Source organism: Lampetra planeri, chromosome 74 (assembly GCF_965212315.1).
Source record: "Lampetra planeri chromosome 74, kcLamPlan1.2.h2, whole genome shotgun sequence".
In the NCBI taxonomy this organism is placed as follows: domain Eukaryota; kingdom Metazoa; phylum Chordata; class Hyperoartia; order Petromyzontiformes; family Petromyzontidae; genus Lampetra; species Lampetra planeri.
The window spans coordinates 2809611-2826534 of NC_136179.1; the positions used below are offsets into that span (position 1 = coordinate 2809611).

A 16924-nucleotide genomic window follows, 5' to 3' on the forward strand; every position below is an offset into this window, starting at 1 on the left:
ATTCACTTTAAATCGAGGACAAAGATTTTCCATTTATTCAAAATAAGCGCACAATTACACACTGAGATGCACTTACATATTCATGCATGAAGCACAATGGGCACATTACTCTTCGGTATGTTAATAGACATGCGGATTGTACCTTCCAAAATTAACAATCGAATGCAAATACCCTGAAAGACAAAGGATTGGATCCTAGGTGGGGAGTTATAAGGCGGCTCAGAAGCAGAGCTCAATGCAATTTCTAGAGGGAACTTGATGAGGTTGGACGCTCGACTCGTCGCTCTGCTGATCGCCCTTCAACCGCGAGACAACGCAGCCTGGCGAGCACAATTGCTGTGTCGACAGTTAGTCGACTTTGCGTCCGGAGAGTTCGTGGCGACATCTTCAGTCGGGATCCAGACATCGATATACCGTGAATCTCTAAGTAAGTGTCTATTTACGCGGATAAACTATTAAACGTGTTCATCGTCTAATTTACGGGATTTTTTTGCGTCTCGGTTAGACGCGAGAGTCGTTCTTGCTTTAGCAGTTAACAACATCCAAAACTCAACGCTAAACATCCTTTCGGCCGAAAGCGTACTTTTGACTCAATAACACCGCTGCTGTTACTACGTTCACATGGAGCAGAGACGCTCTCTACAGCCCCACGCACACGGAGGCAATAAGCCATTCAATTGCTCTGTGTGTGGGAAGACATTTGCACACTCATCACATTTACAGAGTCACCAGAGAACACACACGGGCGAGAAGCCATTCCTGTGCCCTGTGTGTGGGAAGACATTTGCACAATCATCACATTTACAGAGTCACCAGAGAACACACACGGGCGAGAAGCCATTCCTGTGCTCTGTGTGTGGGGAGGCATTTGCACGGGCATCAACTCGTCAAACTCACCAGAGAACACACACGGGCGAGAAGCCATTCCTGTGCCCTGTGTGTGGGAAGACATTTGCAGACTCATCAACTCTTCAAACTCATCAGAGAACACACACGGGCGAGAAGCCATTCCTGTGCCCTGTGTGTGGGAAGGCATTTGCACAGTCATCACATCTTCAGAGACACCAGAGAACACACACGGGCGAGAAGCCGTTCCTGTGCTCTGTGTGTGGGAAGGCATTTGCACGGGCATCAACTCGTCAAACTCACCAGAGAACACACACGGGCGAGAAGCCATTCCGGTGCCCTGTGTGTGGGAAGACATTTGCAGACTCATCAACTCTTCAAACTCATCAGAGAACACACACGGGCGAGAAGCCATTCCTGTGCCCTGTGTGTGGGAAGGCATTTGCACAGTCATCACATCTTCAGAGACACCAGAGAACACACACGGGCGAGAAGCCGTTCCTGTGCTCTGTGTGTGGGAAGGCATTTGCACGGACATCAACTCTTCAAACTCATCAGAGAACACACACGGGCGAGAAGCCATTCCGGTGCCCTGTGTGTGGGAAGACATTTGCAGACTCATCAACTCTTCAAACTCATCAGAGAACACACACGGGCGAGAAGCCATTCCGGTGCCCTGTGTGTGGGAAGACATTTGCAGACTCATCAACTCTTCAAACTCATCAGAGAACACACACGGGCGAGAAGCCATTCCGGTGCCCTGTGTGTGGGAAGACATTTGCAAAGTCATCACATCTTCAGAGACACCAGAGAACACACACGGGCGAGAAGCCGTTCCTGTGCTCTGTGTGTGGCAAGGCATTTGCACGGACATCAACCATGAACAGGCATCAGAAGGTCCACAATGATAGGAAACTGAAATCAAAAGCTGAAATTCAAGGTGCTGCAATGAGTCCTGAAGAAGTTTCCACCTTCGATCCCATGCAGTTGGATCCCGAGAGATGGCTGGATGTAATGGAGTGGCTCGACGATCAAACCGAGAGTCAGGGATGACTGAACAAATATTACGTCAGGTAATATTTGTTAGTTTTACAGTTTTTGTGAGAGTTTAATGACGTGCACAATGGTGGTTTGTAATGTTATCGGATTACTTGCCGAAGTGGCGTGATGAGCAGTGGTTGTGATATGATTCAATTCCGGACAATATTGTAGTGTTTAAGTCTTCCTGTTGAGCTAAAGTTGGAATGCATCTTTAGTTAGATCTTTTCTCAACATTTTAAACGGGTTTTTTCAAGCATATAGCTTTTTTTGGTTGGTATTATTCGACTTTAGATAACCGATTTAAGGATGTACATTGATGACGCGTTCGTTGGATATATGGCCTTGACTTCAACATAGACGCACAGTGAACAAATGTGGTGAACTAATAAGGAAATAATGGGGAATGATACTTTAACGCGATGGTATTCCTGGAACGGATATGGTTTGCATTGTATTGTAACTGTTTGAACATAGGACATAATACATTCGGTTCGAGTTTTGACTTAAAAATGATTGCAGATGAATAAAAACGTTTTTTTTAACAAATGTGTGTCCGTTTATTTATTCATATCAACAACGTGTTTTAAGCGAGTTTCAGGTTGAGGATCTTCGTCACACATCTGCCCTTAACCGGCAGCATCTTGGCTGTCTCCCCATTAACATGTGTTCCTGGAGGGGAAAGGGCCCCATTATAAATCGATTCACAACGTTACGGTCCCTAATCATCAAGTATACAGGGAATCCTGTACGCTATGACACGTGAACTGTAACACTATAAACGATAACACAAAACATGAAACTACTATAAACTAGTTTAATCATTTATAACAGCAAAAACAGAGGTACGGTATTATAATCTCATTGCAAGTATTAGAATTACAACGTGATCGTATTAGAATCACACTCTGCGCATATGTATGTATAATAGTTACGGTATGAGAATGTCATTAGAAGCATTTTAATCGCTCATATGTATGTAAAGTATACGTTCAATCGAATCGGGGGACGGATATGCGAACTGTGGGGGTTTGCAGGGTTAGAATCGCATTAAAATTATTCTAGTAACAATATGTTCGTATGCGCATTTTACTGTGCTTGAATATATGTTATGTGCAAATGCGAATCGTTAGTCATAAATGCTAGGCAGGGTTAAAAATGTGCATGTTTAATCCAGTGTTAACGTTAATCCAGTGTTAGCATTATATTTAAGGACAATATTGTTAATATCAATTCGTCTGGACATGGCACGTGCCTTGTTCGTCTCGATCAACCAAAATTAGTACAATGTCGGTCATAAAGGTGTGCGAGTTCATTCACAAGCAGTGTTCGCTGATCCCCGATGACACAGACCTACACACAAACAAAGTACTCTTTTTTCTTCTTGGTTCTTTCGGTAAAGTCACGTAGAAGGGAAGTAATAAAATAATAAAAATAAAACATAATAATTATTTTATTATGTTTTAACATAATAATTATTTTATTATGTTTTAACATAATAATTATTTTATTATGTTTTATTTTTTATTATTTTATTACTTCCCTTCTACGTGTCTTTAACGAAAGAACCAAGAAGATGAATCCCTGCAGTCACGAAAGCTTTAAATCGAAAAGTACTTTTTATTAAATTAATTATCACTATGGTCATATTAGAATCAGGATTGTGACTGCTAGATGAATGTTCCATCTCAATGACATCCAATAGCAATATACAATATCTGCATATGTTTCAATAAGCGCACAAACTCAATATAAGCCCGTGATCATTGCAATTGAAATGACTACGGACTCAGACTGCAGAGGGTTATTTTATTTAGCATTTAACGCGGCGTAGGACCCAGGCGTCACGATATAGCAATGACGACGACGAAACAGCAACCAGCCAACACAGCCCCGAACCTCGTTCCTCCCCCTCTCTCATTCTCGGCGTGAACCTCCGCCCACACTTGGTCTCGCCTTCCCTTCTCAAACTCTCTCTATCCTGTTGTCACCACTTGTCCCTTAGTTGACGCACTGTCTTTACATCTCCCACCTCTATGACCTCTACCTGACCCCGCCATGGGCGGAGCAACTTGGGGGATTATCCCGGTGGCACCTGCGGGCAATACAACCATGCCCTGTCCCCCACTGCCCATGGAAGCACGTGTTCCCGACGGCCCTTGTTCTTTTCATTAGCGGATTGCGCTCTGGTGGGGAAAGGTCCTCGTTATGAATCGTTTCGCAACATTCAGGTCCATAATAACGAACTTAAAAACATGTAAATTGATAACACTATAAACAATAACACTAAACATTAAACGACAAAAAATATATCAACTGGTTTTATAATTTATAGCGCCATTAACGGAGGTTCGGTATTTAAATATCATTAGAAGTATTACAATCGCACTCTACAGATATGTATGTAAATTATCTGTTCAATCGAACCGGGGGTCGGATATGTGAACTGTGAGGGGTACAGGACAAGAATATCATTCAAATTTTAGAATAACAATATGGTCGTAATAGCATTTTAATGGGCTTGAATGTATGTTATGTGCAAATGCAAATCGTTAGTCGTAGATGCGAGGGAGGGGTTAAGAGGTGCACGTTTAATGCAGTGTTAACATTTATTTTAGCATCATATTTAAGGACACTGTTGTTGATAAGAATTCTTCTGGACATGGCACGTGCCTTGTTCTACTCGATCAACCAAAATTAGTACAATGTCGGTCATACAGGAGTGTGATTTCATTCATGAGTAGTATTCACAGAGCCCCGATGACACTAACCTGCCTTAACAAAGTAATCTTGAGTGACTTAATTCTCAGCTCAGACATGATCATCGCAATCATTTCCAAAGACGTGTGGGGTCCTGCGAGAGCAGGTCCCGACTACTAACAGCTCGGCAGCAGAATCGGAAGTAGCTGCGTCGCCCTCGAAATGTGATGTTGCTGCTGTTGTTGTCGCTGCTGTTGTTGCTGCTGTAGTTGATTCTGTTGCTGTGATATACGCAGGGAGATGGTGTTCCGTGATGGGATGACGCTTTTGATTAAAGCCTCTGATCAAACTCACCCGATTGACGCCCTTGATCACATGTTAAGCTCTATCATAGTGAAACATAATATTATAACCTATGAACTACAACCTATCCATTGTAACGCTGTAAAATTAACCCGTAAAAACAAAGTTTTTCACTATAAATCCTTTATATGCGTGGCGGCTAGAGTCCTCTCTTCCTCTGGCTTAAGATGGCTGTCACCTATGGGTCAGATGATTGCCTGCCACCATTAAGCAATTGGTAATTAAATTTAATTTATTTTTCCTAAAAAGTGTACAATTTTGGAAAAAAAAATTAACGAAAATAAATTGTCACGCACAACGAGTCTGTGTGCAAAATGTCAGCTCGATTGGATCACGGGAAGTGGGTTAAAGATCGACTGAAAGATTTGCACGGTCGTAAGCGTGCAAGCAAGCAAGCAAGTGAACTTAATATAAAGGATTTAAAAAATTAACCCGTAAAAACAAAGTTTTTCACTATAAATCCTTTATATGCGTGGCGGCTAGAGTCCTCTCGTCCTCTGGCTTGAGATGGCTGTCACCTATGGGTCAGATGATTGCTTGCCACCATTAAGCAATTGGTAATGACATACAATTTTTTTTTCATAAAAAGTGTAACATTTTGGCACGGTCGTAAGCGCGCAAGCAAGCGCGCAAGCAAGCAAGTGAACTTAATATAAAGGATTTAAAAAGAATATTACCTATTGGGTTTCACTCCCTCGTCGAGAAGGCCGCTCTCTTCCTTTTCTAAAGTTACATGCTAATTTCTCTGCATTCACGTTAAATCGAGGACAAAGTTTTTATTCAAAATAAGCGCACAATTACACACTGAGATGCACTTACATATTCATGCATGAAGCACAATGGGCACATTACTCTTCGGTATGTTAATAGACATGCGGATTGTACCTTCCAAAATTGACAATCGAATGCAAATATCCTGAAAGACAAAGGATTGGATCCTAGGGGGGGAGTTATAAGGCGGCTCAGAAGCAGAGCTCAATGCCATTTCGAGAAGGAACTTGATGAGGTTGGACGTTCGACTCGTCGCTCTGCTGATCGCCCTTCAACCGCGAGACAACGAAGCCTGGCGAGCACAATTGCTGTGTCGACACATCTTCAGACGGGTTCCAGACATCGATTTACCGTGAATCTCCAAGTAAGTGTCTATTTTCGCGGATAAATTCTTAAACGTGTTCGTCGTCAAATTAGCGGGATTTGTTTTGCCTCTCGTTTAGACACGAGCGTCGTTCTTGTTTTAGCAGTTAACAAAATCCAAAACTCAACGCTAAACATCCTTGCGGCCGATAGCGTACTTTTGACTCGATAACACCGCTGCTGTTACTACGCTCACATGGAGCAGAGAGGCTCTCCACAGCCCCACGCACACGGAGGCAAGAAGCCATTCAATTGCTCTGTGTGTGGGAAGGCATTTTCAAGGCCATCACATCTTCAGAGACACCAGAGAACACACGGGCGAGAAGCCGTTCCTGTGCTCTGTGTGTGGGGAGGCATTTTCACGGGCATCAACTCGTCAAACTCACCAGAGAACACACACGGGCGAGAAGCCATTCCTGTGCTCTGTGTGTGGGGAGGCATTTGCACGGGCATCAACTCTTCAAACTCATCAGAGAACACACACGGGCGAGAAGCCATTCCTGTGCCCTGTGTGTGGGAAGACATTTGCAAAGTCATCACATCTTCAGAGTCATCAGAGAACACACACGGGTGAGAAGCCATTCCTGTGCCCTGTGTGTGGGAAGGCATTTGCACACTCGTCAACTCTTCAAGACCATCAGAGAACACACACGGGAGAGAAGCCATTCCTGTGCCCTGTGTGTGGGAAGGCATTTGCACAGTCATCACATCTTCAGAGTCATCAGAGAACACACACGGGCGAGAAGCCATGCCTATGCTCTGTGTGTGGGGAGGCATTTGCACGGGCATCAACTCTTCAAACTCATCAGAGAACACACACGGGTGAGAAGCCATTCCTGTGCCCTGTGTGTGGGGAGACATTTTCACACTCGTCATCTCTTAACAGGCATCAGAAGGTCCACAATGATAGGAAACTGAAATCAAAAGCTGAAATTCAAGGTGCTGCAATGAGTCCTGAAAAAGTTTCCACCTTCGATCCCATGCAGTTGGATCCCGAGAGATGGCTGGATGTAATGGAGTGGCTCGAGAGTCAACCAGAGAGCTCGGGGTGACTGAAAAAATATGATGTCATGTGGTTATACCTATTAAGCCGTATCGAGTACTTTTGTGTGTAATTTTGACCATTTTAGTTTTACAGTTTCGTGACGTGCACAGTGGTAGTTTGTAATGTTATCGGATTACTTGACGAAGTGGTGTGATGTGCACTGGTTGTGAGAGGGTTGAATTTTAGTCGTTAGGTGTTCCTGTTGAGCTAAAGTTGGAATGCGTCTGTAGGTACATCTTTACTCAACATTTTAAACGTTTTTTTCAGGTATATAGCTTTTTTTGATTGGTATTAATCGACTTTAGATATCTGATTCCAGGATGTACATTGACTCGTTCGTTGAATATATGGCCTTGACTTCAACATAGACGCACAGTGAACAAACGTGGTGAACTAATCAGGAAATCATGGGGAATGATACTTTAACGCTTTGGTATTCCTGGAACGGGTATGGTTTGCACTGTACTGACATAATAAACATTCGGTTCGAGTTTTGACGTAAAAATGATTGCAAGATGAATAAAAACGTATTTTTAACAAATGTTTGTCCCTTATTTATTTTACGATGTTCATAGCAAAAACATGTTAACAGAATTTCAGGTGGAAGATCTCCGTCACACAAGTGTGCCCTTAACCGGCAGCATCTTGTTACAAATGTTATCGCAGTAAACAATTCGGACCACAGCAGGACACTCAATCTCGAGCATTTGCGAAGCAACGATATGAGAGGGCTAAGACCCGCAAGTTTATTCGAGTGTTGACGTTATTTTAGCTATATAGTTAAGTACATGTATGTGATAAGAATTCGTCAAAATGGTAGGTTTCTTGTTCTCCTTAAATCAACCAAAATTATGACAAATGCCATAAAATGAGTGTGCGCTAATTCTTCAGTAGTATTCGCTAAACACAGATGGCACTAACCTAAGTAAACTTTAGTCTCTCAAATCTCAACTCAGATAGGATCATCTAAATTATTTCCATGAACGTGTGGGGTCCCACGAGAGCAGAGCCGGCTACAAACAGCCGGGCGGCAGTTGGAGCAGAAGCAGAAGTCGCTGCTTTGCCATCGAACGGTTTCATAGCTGCCGTAGTTGCTTCTGTTACTGTTATATACGCAGAATGTTGGTGCTTATATAAAAAAAAACTCTGATCAAACCTACCATTCAACGCTCTCGATCGACGCCTTTGATATACTCTTACATTGTTAACTCTCACACTGTGAACGTTAACAATTTGAACTCCAACAATATAATTTAAAAACATTAACATATACATTTGAAGAATATACAAATTACCGTAAACAAGTGTTAAAGTAAACTCAAAATTTGTGAAATCTAACAATATAACCTAACGCTATAAAATAACATTATTAACTAGTGTTATAGATTAGCAAACCGTACAATGAAGTGTTATATTTGAATCTCAATCGAATAATTAGAATCATTCCGTGGTCCTCTTCGAATTCTATGCTCGTAAGTATGTAACATGTATGTATGTAATATGGACGTGCCAACAAATGGTGGGATATGTGAAGCGGAAGGTGCAGGATCAGGATGGGATTAAAATTATTTGAATAACACTTTGGTGGTATTAGGATCAAGCTGCCCACTGCTGGATGAATGTTCCATCTCAATGGCATCAAATAGCAATATTCAGTATGAATGTATAAAATAATCGCACAAACCCAATATTAGACCGTGAAATAATGAATCGTTACAATTGTAATGACTCCGGACTGCAGAGGGTTCTTTTATGTAGCCTTTGACGCGGTTTCAGACCCCAGGCGTCACGATATAGCAACGACGACGACGAGACATCAACCAGCCAACACAGCCCCAAACCTCGTTCCTCCCCCTCTCTCATTCTCGGCGTGAACCTCCGCCCACACTTGGTCTCGCCTTCCCTACTCAAACTCTCTCTATCCTGTTGTCACCAATTGCCCCTTAGTTGACGCACTGTCTTTACATCACCCACCTCTATGACCTCTACATGACCCCGCAATGGGCGGAGCAACTTGGGGGGCATACCTGGTGGCACCTGTAGGCAATACAACCATGCACTGTCCCCCACTGCCCATGGAAGCACGTGTTCCCGCCGCCCCGAGTTCTTTTTATTAGCGGATTGCGCTCTGGTGGGGAAAGGTCCTCGTTATGAATCGTTTTGCAACGTTCAGGTCCAGAATACCGAAATATACCGGGAATCACCTGTACTAAAAAAACATGTAAATTGATAACACTATAAACAATAACACTAAACATTAAACGACAAAAAAAATATCAACTGGTTTTATAATTTATAGCACCATAAACGCAGGTACGGTATTTAAATCTCATTAGAAGTATTATAATGCCACTCGACACATGTATGTAAATTGTCCGTTCAATCGAACTGGCGGTCGGATATGCGAATTGTGGGGGGTACAGGGCAAGCATCGCATTCAAATTTTAGAATAACAATATGGTCGTATTAGCAAATTACTGTGCTTGAATGTATGTTATGTGCAAATGCTAATTGTTAGTCGTAAATGCGAGGGAGGGGTTAAGAGGTGCACGTTTAATCCAGTTATAACATTTACTTTAGCATACTATTTAATTACACTATTGTTGATAAGAATTCGTCAACAAAAATTAGTACAATGTGGGTCATACAGGAGTGTGATTTCATACATACGAGCAGCGTTCGCTTGCACGTTCACTCTACATAAATATGCGCAGTGTGATTCCAAAACGATCACATTGCGATTCTAATACTTCTAATTATATTCTAATATTGTATTAGAATATGTCTATTCTTTGGTTCTTTCGATTAGGTCACGTAGGTAGAAATAAAACAATAAATCACGACGTATCGGACGTAACACATCGCGGACAACGCGATTTTCATCTGAATGCGCTTGTGTTGCGTTCGAAACGTCGTGATTTATTTGGTTTTATTTCTACCTATGTGACTTTACCGAAAGAACCAAAGAGTATGGATTCCTGCAGTCACAGACATGTTACATGCATATATACTTACTTCATACAGACATGTTAAATACAGACATGATACATGCATACATACTTACTACATACAGACATGTTACGTACAGACATGTTACATGCACATATACTTACTACAAACAGACATGCTACATGCACATATACTTACTACATACAGAGATGTTACATGCATGCATGTTACGTATTTACGACCGTAGTCTGATTGGAAGAGTACCACGGAATGATTCGAATAATTTGAATGCGATTCGAATATCACACTTCAATGTAGGTTGTTCTAATCTATAACACTAGTTAATAATGCTATTGTATAGCCTTATAATGTATAGCTCATAGTCTATACTCTTAGTTCTTTCGGTAAAGTCACGTAGGTAAAAATGAAATTAAAATTAATAAAAATAAAACAATACAAATCACGACGTTTCGGAGGCAGCACAAGCTTCCGTCTTCAGGTGAAACCGTCACAGCAAAATATCTGTACCTTATATAGTGGTTAAGGGGGGAGGAGCCAGGAAGGGCAGCGGGGGAGGAGGAGTTGTGAAGTGGTCAATTACTGCTTTTGTTATACTGCTGGGTGGGTAAATGAATTAGATACGATTACGCCGCTCTTTGTTATGTTGTTTGTGCGCAAGTCACTGTGGGATGAATGGACTCGTGGTCACTGTTTATACCAGTGTTGGCTGTTAGAGTTTACTATAACACTAGTTTACAGTATTTTGTATATTCTTCAAATGTATATGTTAATGTTTAAGTTATATTGTTGGAATTCATAATCTTAACGTTCACAGTGTGAGAGTTTACAATGTAACAGTATATCAAAAGGCGTCGATCGATGGCTTCGATCTGGTAGGTTGCATCAGAGTTTTTCATCAAAGGCGTTATCCCATCACGGGACACCAACATGCTGCGTATATAACAGTAACAGAAGCAACTACAGCAGCTACAAAACCGTTCGATGGCAAAGCAGCGACTTCTGCTTCTGCTCAAACTGCCGCCCGGCTGTTTGCAGCCGACTCTGCTCTCGTGGGACTCCACACGTCTATGGAAACAATTGAGATGATCCTATCTGAGTTGAGATTTGAGCGACTAAAGTTTACTTTGTTTAAACATAACTTAGTGTAGGTTAGTGCCATCGGTGTTTAGCGAATACTACCGAAGAATTAGCTCACACTCATTTATGACATAATTTGTCATAATTTTGGTTGATTTAAGGAGATCAAGACACCTGCCATGTCTACGAATTCTTATCATATACATGTACTTAACTATATAGCTAAAATAACGTCAACACTCGAAATAGTTTACTGTGATAACATTTGGCTGTTCAAAGCAGTCTGCAACCTTGAATTGTGCAGCGTGGAATAATTGAGGACATCGCGTTTATCAGTTTACATGTTACAGAGTACAGGTGATCCCACGTATACTTCGGGTTTCGGGACCAGAACGTTGCAGACTACGTTGAACAGCCAAATGTTATCGCAGTAAATAATTCTCCAGTCACAGCGCCTTACCCAAACTACATCTCCCCAACAAGTCAGCCTTCCCGCTGCTGTGTATTGTGTTTATGGGATAACAGAGGTGTGTATTATCCCATACGCCTTGCCCAAAACGACTGATTGTCCGCTTAACACCCTAGCCCATAAACCACTTTTGGTGACAGTGTTGTGTGAGAGCAGCTATTAAAGTCGCTGCGTGAAACGAGGTGGTGGCTGGCCGAGCCATGCCTCGATGTTTGTCTCCTGAGTGATGACGGACACAAACCTGACCAAGCGGAGACCATGTTACAGATCGGATTTTGGTTACTGATGTTAGAGTGATTGTATTGCAAGTGTGGTCACTACGCGTCTGTACGTGCTCACTCCCGAAGCTCGGCGGTTTTTGGCAACGCCACGGGGCAGCATTCACTTTAAATCGAGGACAATGGAGGGCATGGGGAACGTGTTTTTCCACTTATTCAAAATAAGCGCACAATTACACACTGATATGCACTTACATATTCATGCATGAAGCACAATGGGCACATTACCCTTCGGTATGTTAATAGACATGCGGATTGTACCTTCCAAAATTAACAATCGAATGTAAATATCCTGAAAGACAAAGGATTGGATCCTCAGAGACACCAGAGAACACACACGGGCGAGAAGCCGTTCCTGTGCTCTGTGTGTGGGAAGGCATTTGCACGGACATCAACTCTTCAAACTCATCAGAGAACACACACGGGCGAGAAGCCATTCCTGTGCCCTGTGTGTGGGAAGACATTTGCAAAGTCATCACATCTTCAGAGTCATCAGAAAACACACACGGGTGAGAAGCCATTCATGTGTTCTGTGTGTGGGAAGGCATTTGCACACTCGGCAACTCTTCAAGACCATCAGAGAACACACACGGGAGAGAAGCCATTCCTGTGCCCTGTGTGTGGGAAGGCATTTGCACAGTCATCACATCTTCAGAGACACCAGAGAACACACACGGGCGAGAAGCCGTTCCTGTGCTCTGTGTGTGGCAAGGCATTTGCACGGACATCAACCATGAACAGGCATCAGAAGGTCCACAATGATAGGAAACTTAAATCAAAAGCTGAAATTCAAGGTGCTGCAATGAGTCCTGAAGAAGTTTCCACCTTCGATCCCATGCAGTTGGATCCCGAGAGATGGCTGGATGTAATAGAGTGGCTCGAGAGTCAACCAAAGAGCTCGGGGTGACTGAAAAAATATTATGTCATGTGGTTATACCTTTTAATGTTATCCGATTACTTGCCGAAGTGGTGTGATGAGCACTGGTTGTGAGAGGGTTCAATTGTAGTCGTTAAGTGTTCCTGTTGAGCTAAAGTTGGAATGCGTCTGTAGGTACATCTTTACTCAACATTTTAAACAGTTTTTTTTTCAAGTATATAGCTTTTTTTGATTGGTATTAATCGACTTTAGATAGCCGTTTCCAGGATGTACATTGATGACGCGTTCGTTGAATATATGGCCTTGACTTCAACATAGACGCACAGTGAACAAATGTGGTGAACTAATAAGGAAATCATGGGGAATGATACTTTAACGCTTTGGTATTCCTGGAACAGAAATGGTTTGCATGGTACAGGAAATGTGTGAACATAGGACATAATAAATATTCCCTTCGAGTTTTGACGTAAAAATGATTGCAGATGAATAAAAATGTATTTTTAACAAATGTTTGTCCGTTCTTTATTTTATAATGTTCCTAGAAAAAATATGTTAAGATAATTTCAGGTGGAGGATCTCCGTCACACAAGTGTGCCCTTAACCGGCAGAATCTTGGCTGTCTGCCCGATTAACACGTGTTCCTTGAGAAGTAAAGTCCCCGTAGTTAATCGTTCATCAACGTACCAGTCCCTAATCCCGAAGTATGTCGGGGATAAACTGTACTCATAACATGTAAACTGTAATACTATACACGATAACACTAAACATTAAACGATTATAAACTAGTGTTTAAAATTATAACCATATAAATGGAGGTAAGGTATTATAATATCATTAGAAGCATTAGAATCACAGTGTGATCGTATAAGAATCTCTAATATGTATGTATAGTGTACATGCAAGGATCGGATAAAATGTATTACAATTGCAACATGGTCATAATACAATCACAATTTTCACTGCTAGATGTCATCGAATAACAAAAGACGGAATATATTTATATAAATCCACGCTCAACCCCATTATAAACTCAATCGTTACAATTATTACAACAATCACAAATTGTGAAAAAGAGAAATTCCAGCAAGCAAAACACCACGCTCACGTGACGAATTCTTAAACAAACTGCAACACTCAAGTGACAGAACTCAACAAAAAAACGCCGCAATAAAAAGAACAACATCAATTAACAAATCCTAAAAACAGACAACACACGCACGTTAGTAGCTGTTAGAAGAAGACAACACCTAGCACCTTCAACTATACACATTATACAGCCCCAAAGAGCCAACTCTTAAATGGGGCGGTATATGACAACCTTCGCTGCTGTCGACGGGGCCAAGCAGCGAGTGTTTAACTCCATTGTTTCAGAATCCGTGTTATTACCCGGTCACAGTGCCTTACCCAAACTACATCTCCCGAACAAGGCAGCCTTCCCTATGCTGTGTATTTTAGCAGTATATTTACGGACGCACTTGAAGATAACAATTCGTCTAGAAAAGACAGGCGACTTGTTCTACCAACATGATTTAAATTTATATCCGAAATTAGTATGACTTCATTCATGAGTAGTATTCACTAAGCCCCGATTGCACTAACCTACACACAGTTATGATTAAACAAAGTAAACATTAGTCGCTCATCCCAGCTCAGACATGATCATAGCAATTATTTCCAAATCCGTGTCGGGTCCAACGAGAACAGGGCACACTAAACATTAAACGACAAAAAATATATCAACTGGATTTATAATTTAGTGCACCATAAACGGAGGTACGGTATTTAAATCGCATTAGAAGCATTAAAATCGCTCTCTACTCGTATATATGTAAAGTGTACGTGCAATCGGCCCGGGGGTTGGGTATGCGAACTGTGGGGTTGCAGGGTTAGAATCGCATTCAAATTCTTAGAATTACAATATGGACGCATTAGCTTTTACTGTGCTTGAATGTATGTTATGTGCAAATGCAAATCGTTAGTTGTAAATGCGAGGAAGGGGTTAAGAGGTGCACGTTTAATCCAGTGTTACATTTATTTTAGCATCATTTTTAAGGACACTGTTGTTGGACATGGCACGTGCCTTGTTCGACTCGATCAACGAAAATTAGTAGAATGTCGGTCATAAAGGTGTGCGAGTTCATTCATAAGCAGTGTTCGCTGATTACCGATGACACAGACCTACACACAAACAAAGTACTCTTTATTAAATTAATTATCAGCGCAGACATCTTCATCTCAATCATTTCCAAAGACGTGTGGGGTCCCGCGAGAGCAGGGCCTGGCAACAAATATCTGAGCAGCGGAAGCAGCAGAATCAGAAGTAGCTGCGTCGCCCTCGAAATGTGATGTTGCTGCTGCTGTATTTGCTTCTGCGCCGATCAAGATTGACGCTCTTGATCGTCGCATTTGATCAACTCTGACATTGTAAACTCTCACATGTTAAACTCTAACATAGTGAAATATAATATTATAACCTATGAACTACAACCTATCCATTGTTACGCTTTAAAATACGATTAACTGTTATAGTGCAGAACCACATATTTGGAGGTATGGGATTATAATCGCATACTAATAATTTGAATCGCACTGAGCTAATTAGAATCACACTGTGGTTGTACGTATTGTATGTTTATATGCCAACCGGGGGTAGGATATGCAGGATTAGAATCGAATTACAATTATTCGAATCCCACTCGTCGTATTAGAATCATACTTTCCACTGTTGGATGAATGTGTCGTATCAATGGAATCGAATAGCCATATAAGTATATACAGTATACACAAATAAAGAGTATAACAATCACACATTGTAACATAAATACAATAAACATTATTTAAAAAACGTATTTACAAATATATATTCCACTTTTTTAAAACTCAGAATGTCGTCGTTCATGTGGGGAGATGGAGCGCAGTGGATCGTATCGTCTAAGCTGCTTTTCGGAATCCGTGTGATAACCCAGTCACATCGCCTAACTCGAGTGACAGCACCTTACCCAAGCTACATCTCCCCAACAAGGCAGCCTTACCGATGCTGTGTATTGTGTTTGTGGGATAACAGAGGTGTGTATTTTCCCATGCGCCTTGCCCAAAACGACTGATTGTCCGCTTAACAGCCTAGCCTGTAAACCACCATTGGTGATAGTGTTGTTTGAGAGCAGCTATTAAAGTCGTTTTGGCAAACGAGGTGGTGGCTGGCCAAACCATGCCTCGCTGTTTGTCTCCGGAGTTATGACGGATACAAACCAGACCAAGCGGAGACCACGTACCAGATCGGATTTTGGTTACTGATGTTAGAGTGATTGTGTTGCAAGTGTGGTCACTACGCGTCTGTACGTGCTCACTTCCGAAGCTCGGCGATTTTTGGCAACGCCACTGGGCTGCATTCACTTTAAATCGAGGACAATGGAGGGCATGGGGAACGTGTTTTTCCATTTATTCAAAATAAGCGCATAATTACACACTGAGATGCACTTACATATTCATGCATGAAGCACAAAGGGCACATTACCCTTCGGTATGTTAATAGACATGCGGATTGTACCTTCCAAAATTAACAATCGAATGCAAATATCCTGAAAGACAAAGGATTGGATCCTAGGGGGGGAGTTATAAGGCGGCTCAGAAGCAGAGCTCAATGCCATTTCGAGAGGGAACTTGATGAGGTTGGACGCTCGACTCGTCGCTCTGCTGATCGCCCTTCAACCGCGAGACAACGCAGCCTGGCGAGCACAATTGCTGTGTCGACAGTTAGGCGACTTTGTGTCGGGAGAGTTCGTGGCGACATCTTCGGACGGGTTCCAGACATCGATATACCGTGAATCTCCAAGTAAGTGTCTATTTTCGCGGATGAACTCTTAAACGTTTTCGTAGTTAAATTAGCGGGATTTTTTTTCCTCTCGGTTAGACGCGAGTGTCGTTCTTGTTTTAGCAGTTAACAAAATCCAAAACTCAACGTTAAACATCCTTGCGGCCGATAGCGTACTTTTAACACCGCTGCTGTTACTACGCTCACATGGAGCAGAGAGGCTCTACACAGCCCCACGCACACGGGGGCAAGAAGCCATTCAATTGCTCTGTGTGTGAGAAGTCCTTTTCACGGTCATCACATCTTAAGAGACACC

General features: G+C 42.0%; 1 protein-coding gene across 1 annotated transcript in view; it reads left to right on the forward strand.

Annotated features, from left to right (window-relative positions):
* Positions 1–612: 612 nt before the first annotated feature.
* Positions 613–16924, forward strand: part of LOC144737821 (uncharacterized) — a 28443-nt gene continuing 12131 nt past the window's right edge. Inside the window, exons 1-2 of the mRNA XM_078620695.1 lie at positions 613–1704; positions 6519–7043. Coding sequence (XP_078476821.1) covers positions 622–1704; positions 6519–7043 — 1608 coding nt within the window. The 5' untranslated portion in view covers positions 613–621. The remainder of the gene's footprint in view (positions 1705–6518; positions 7044–16924) is intronic.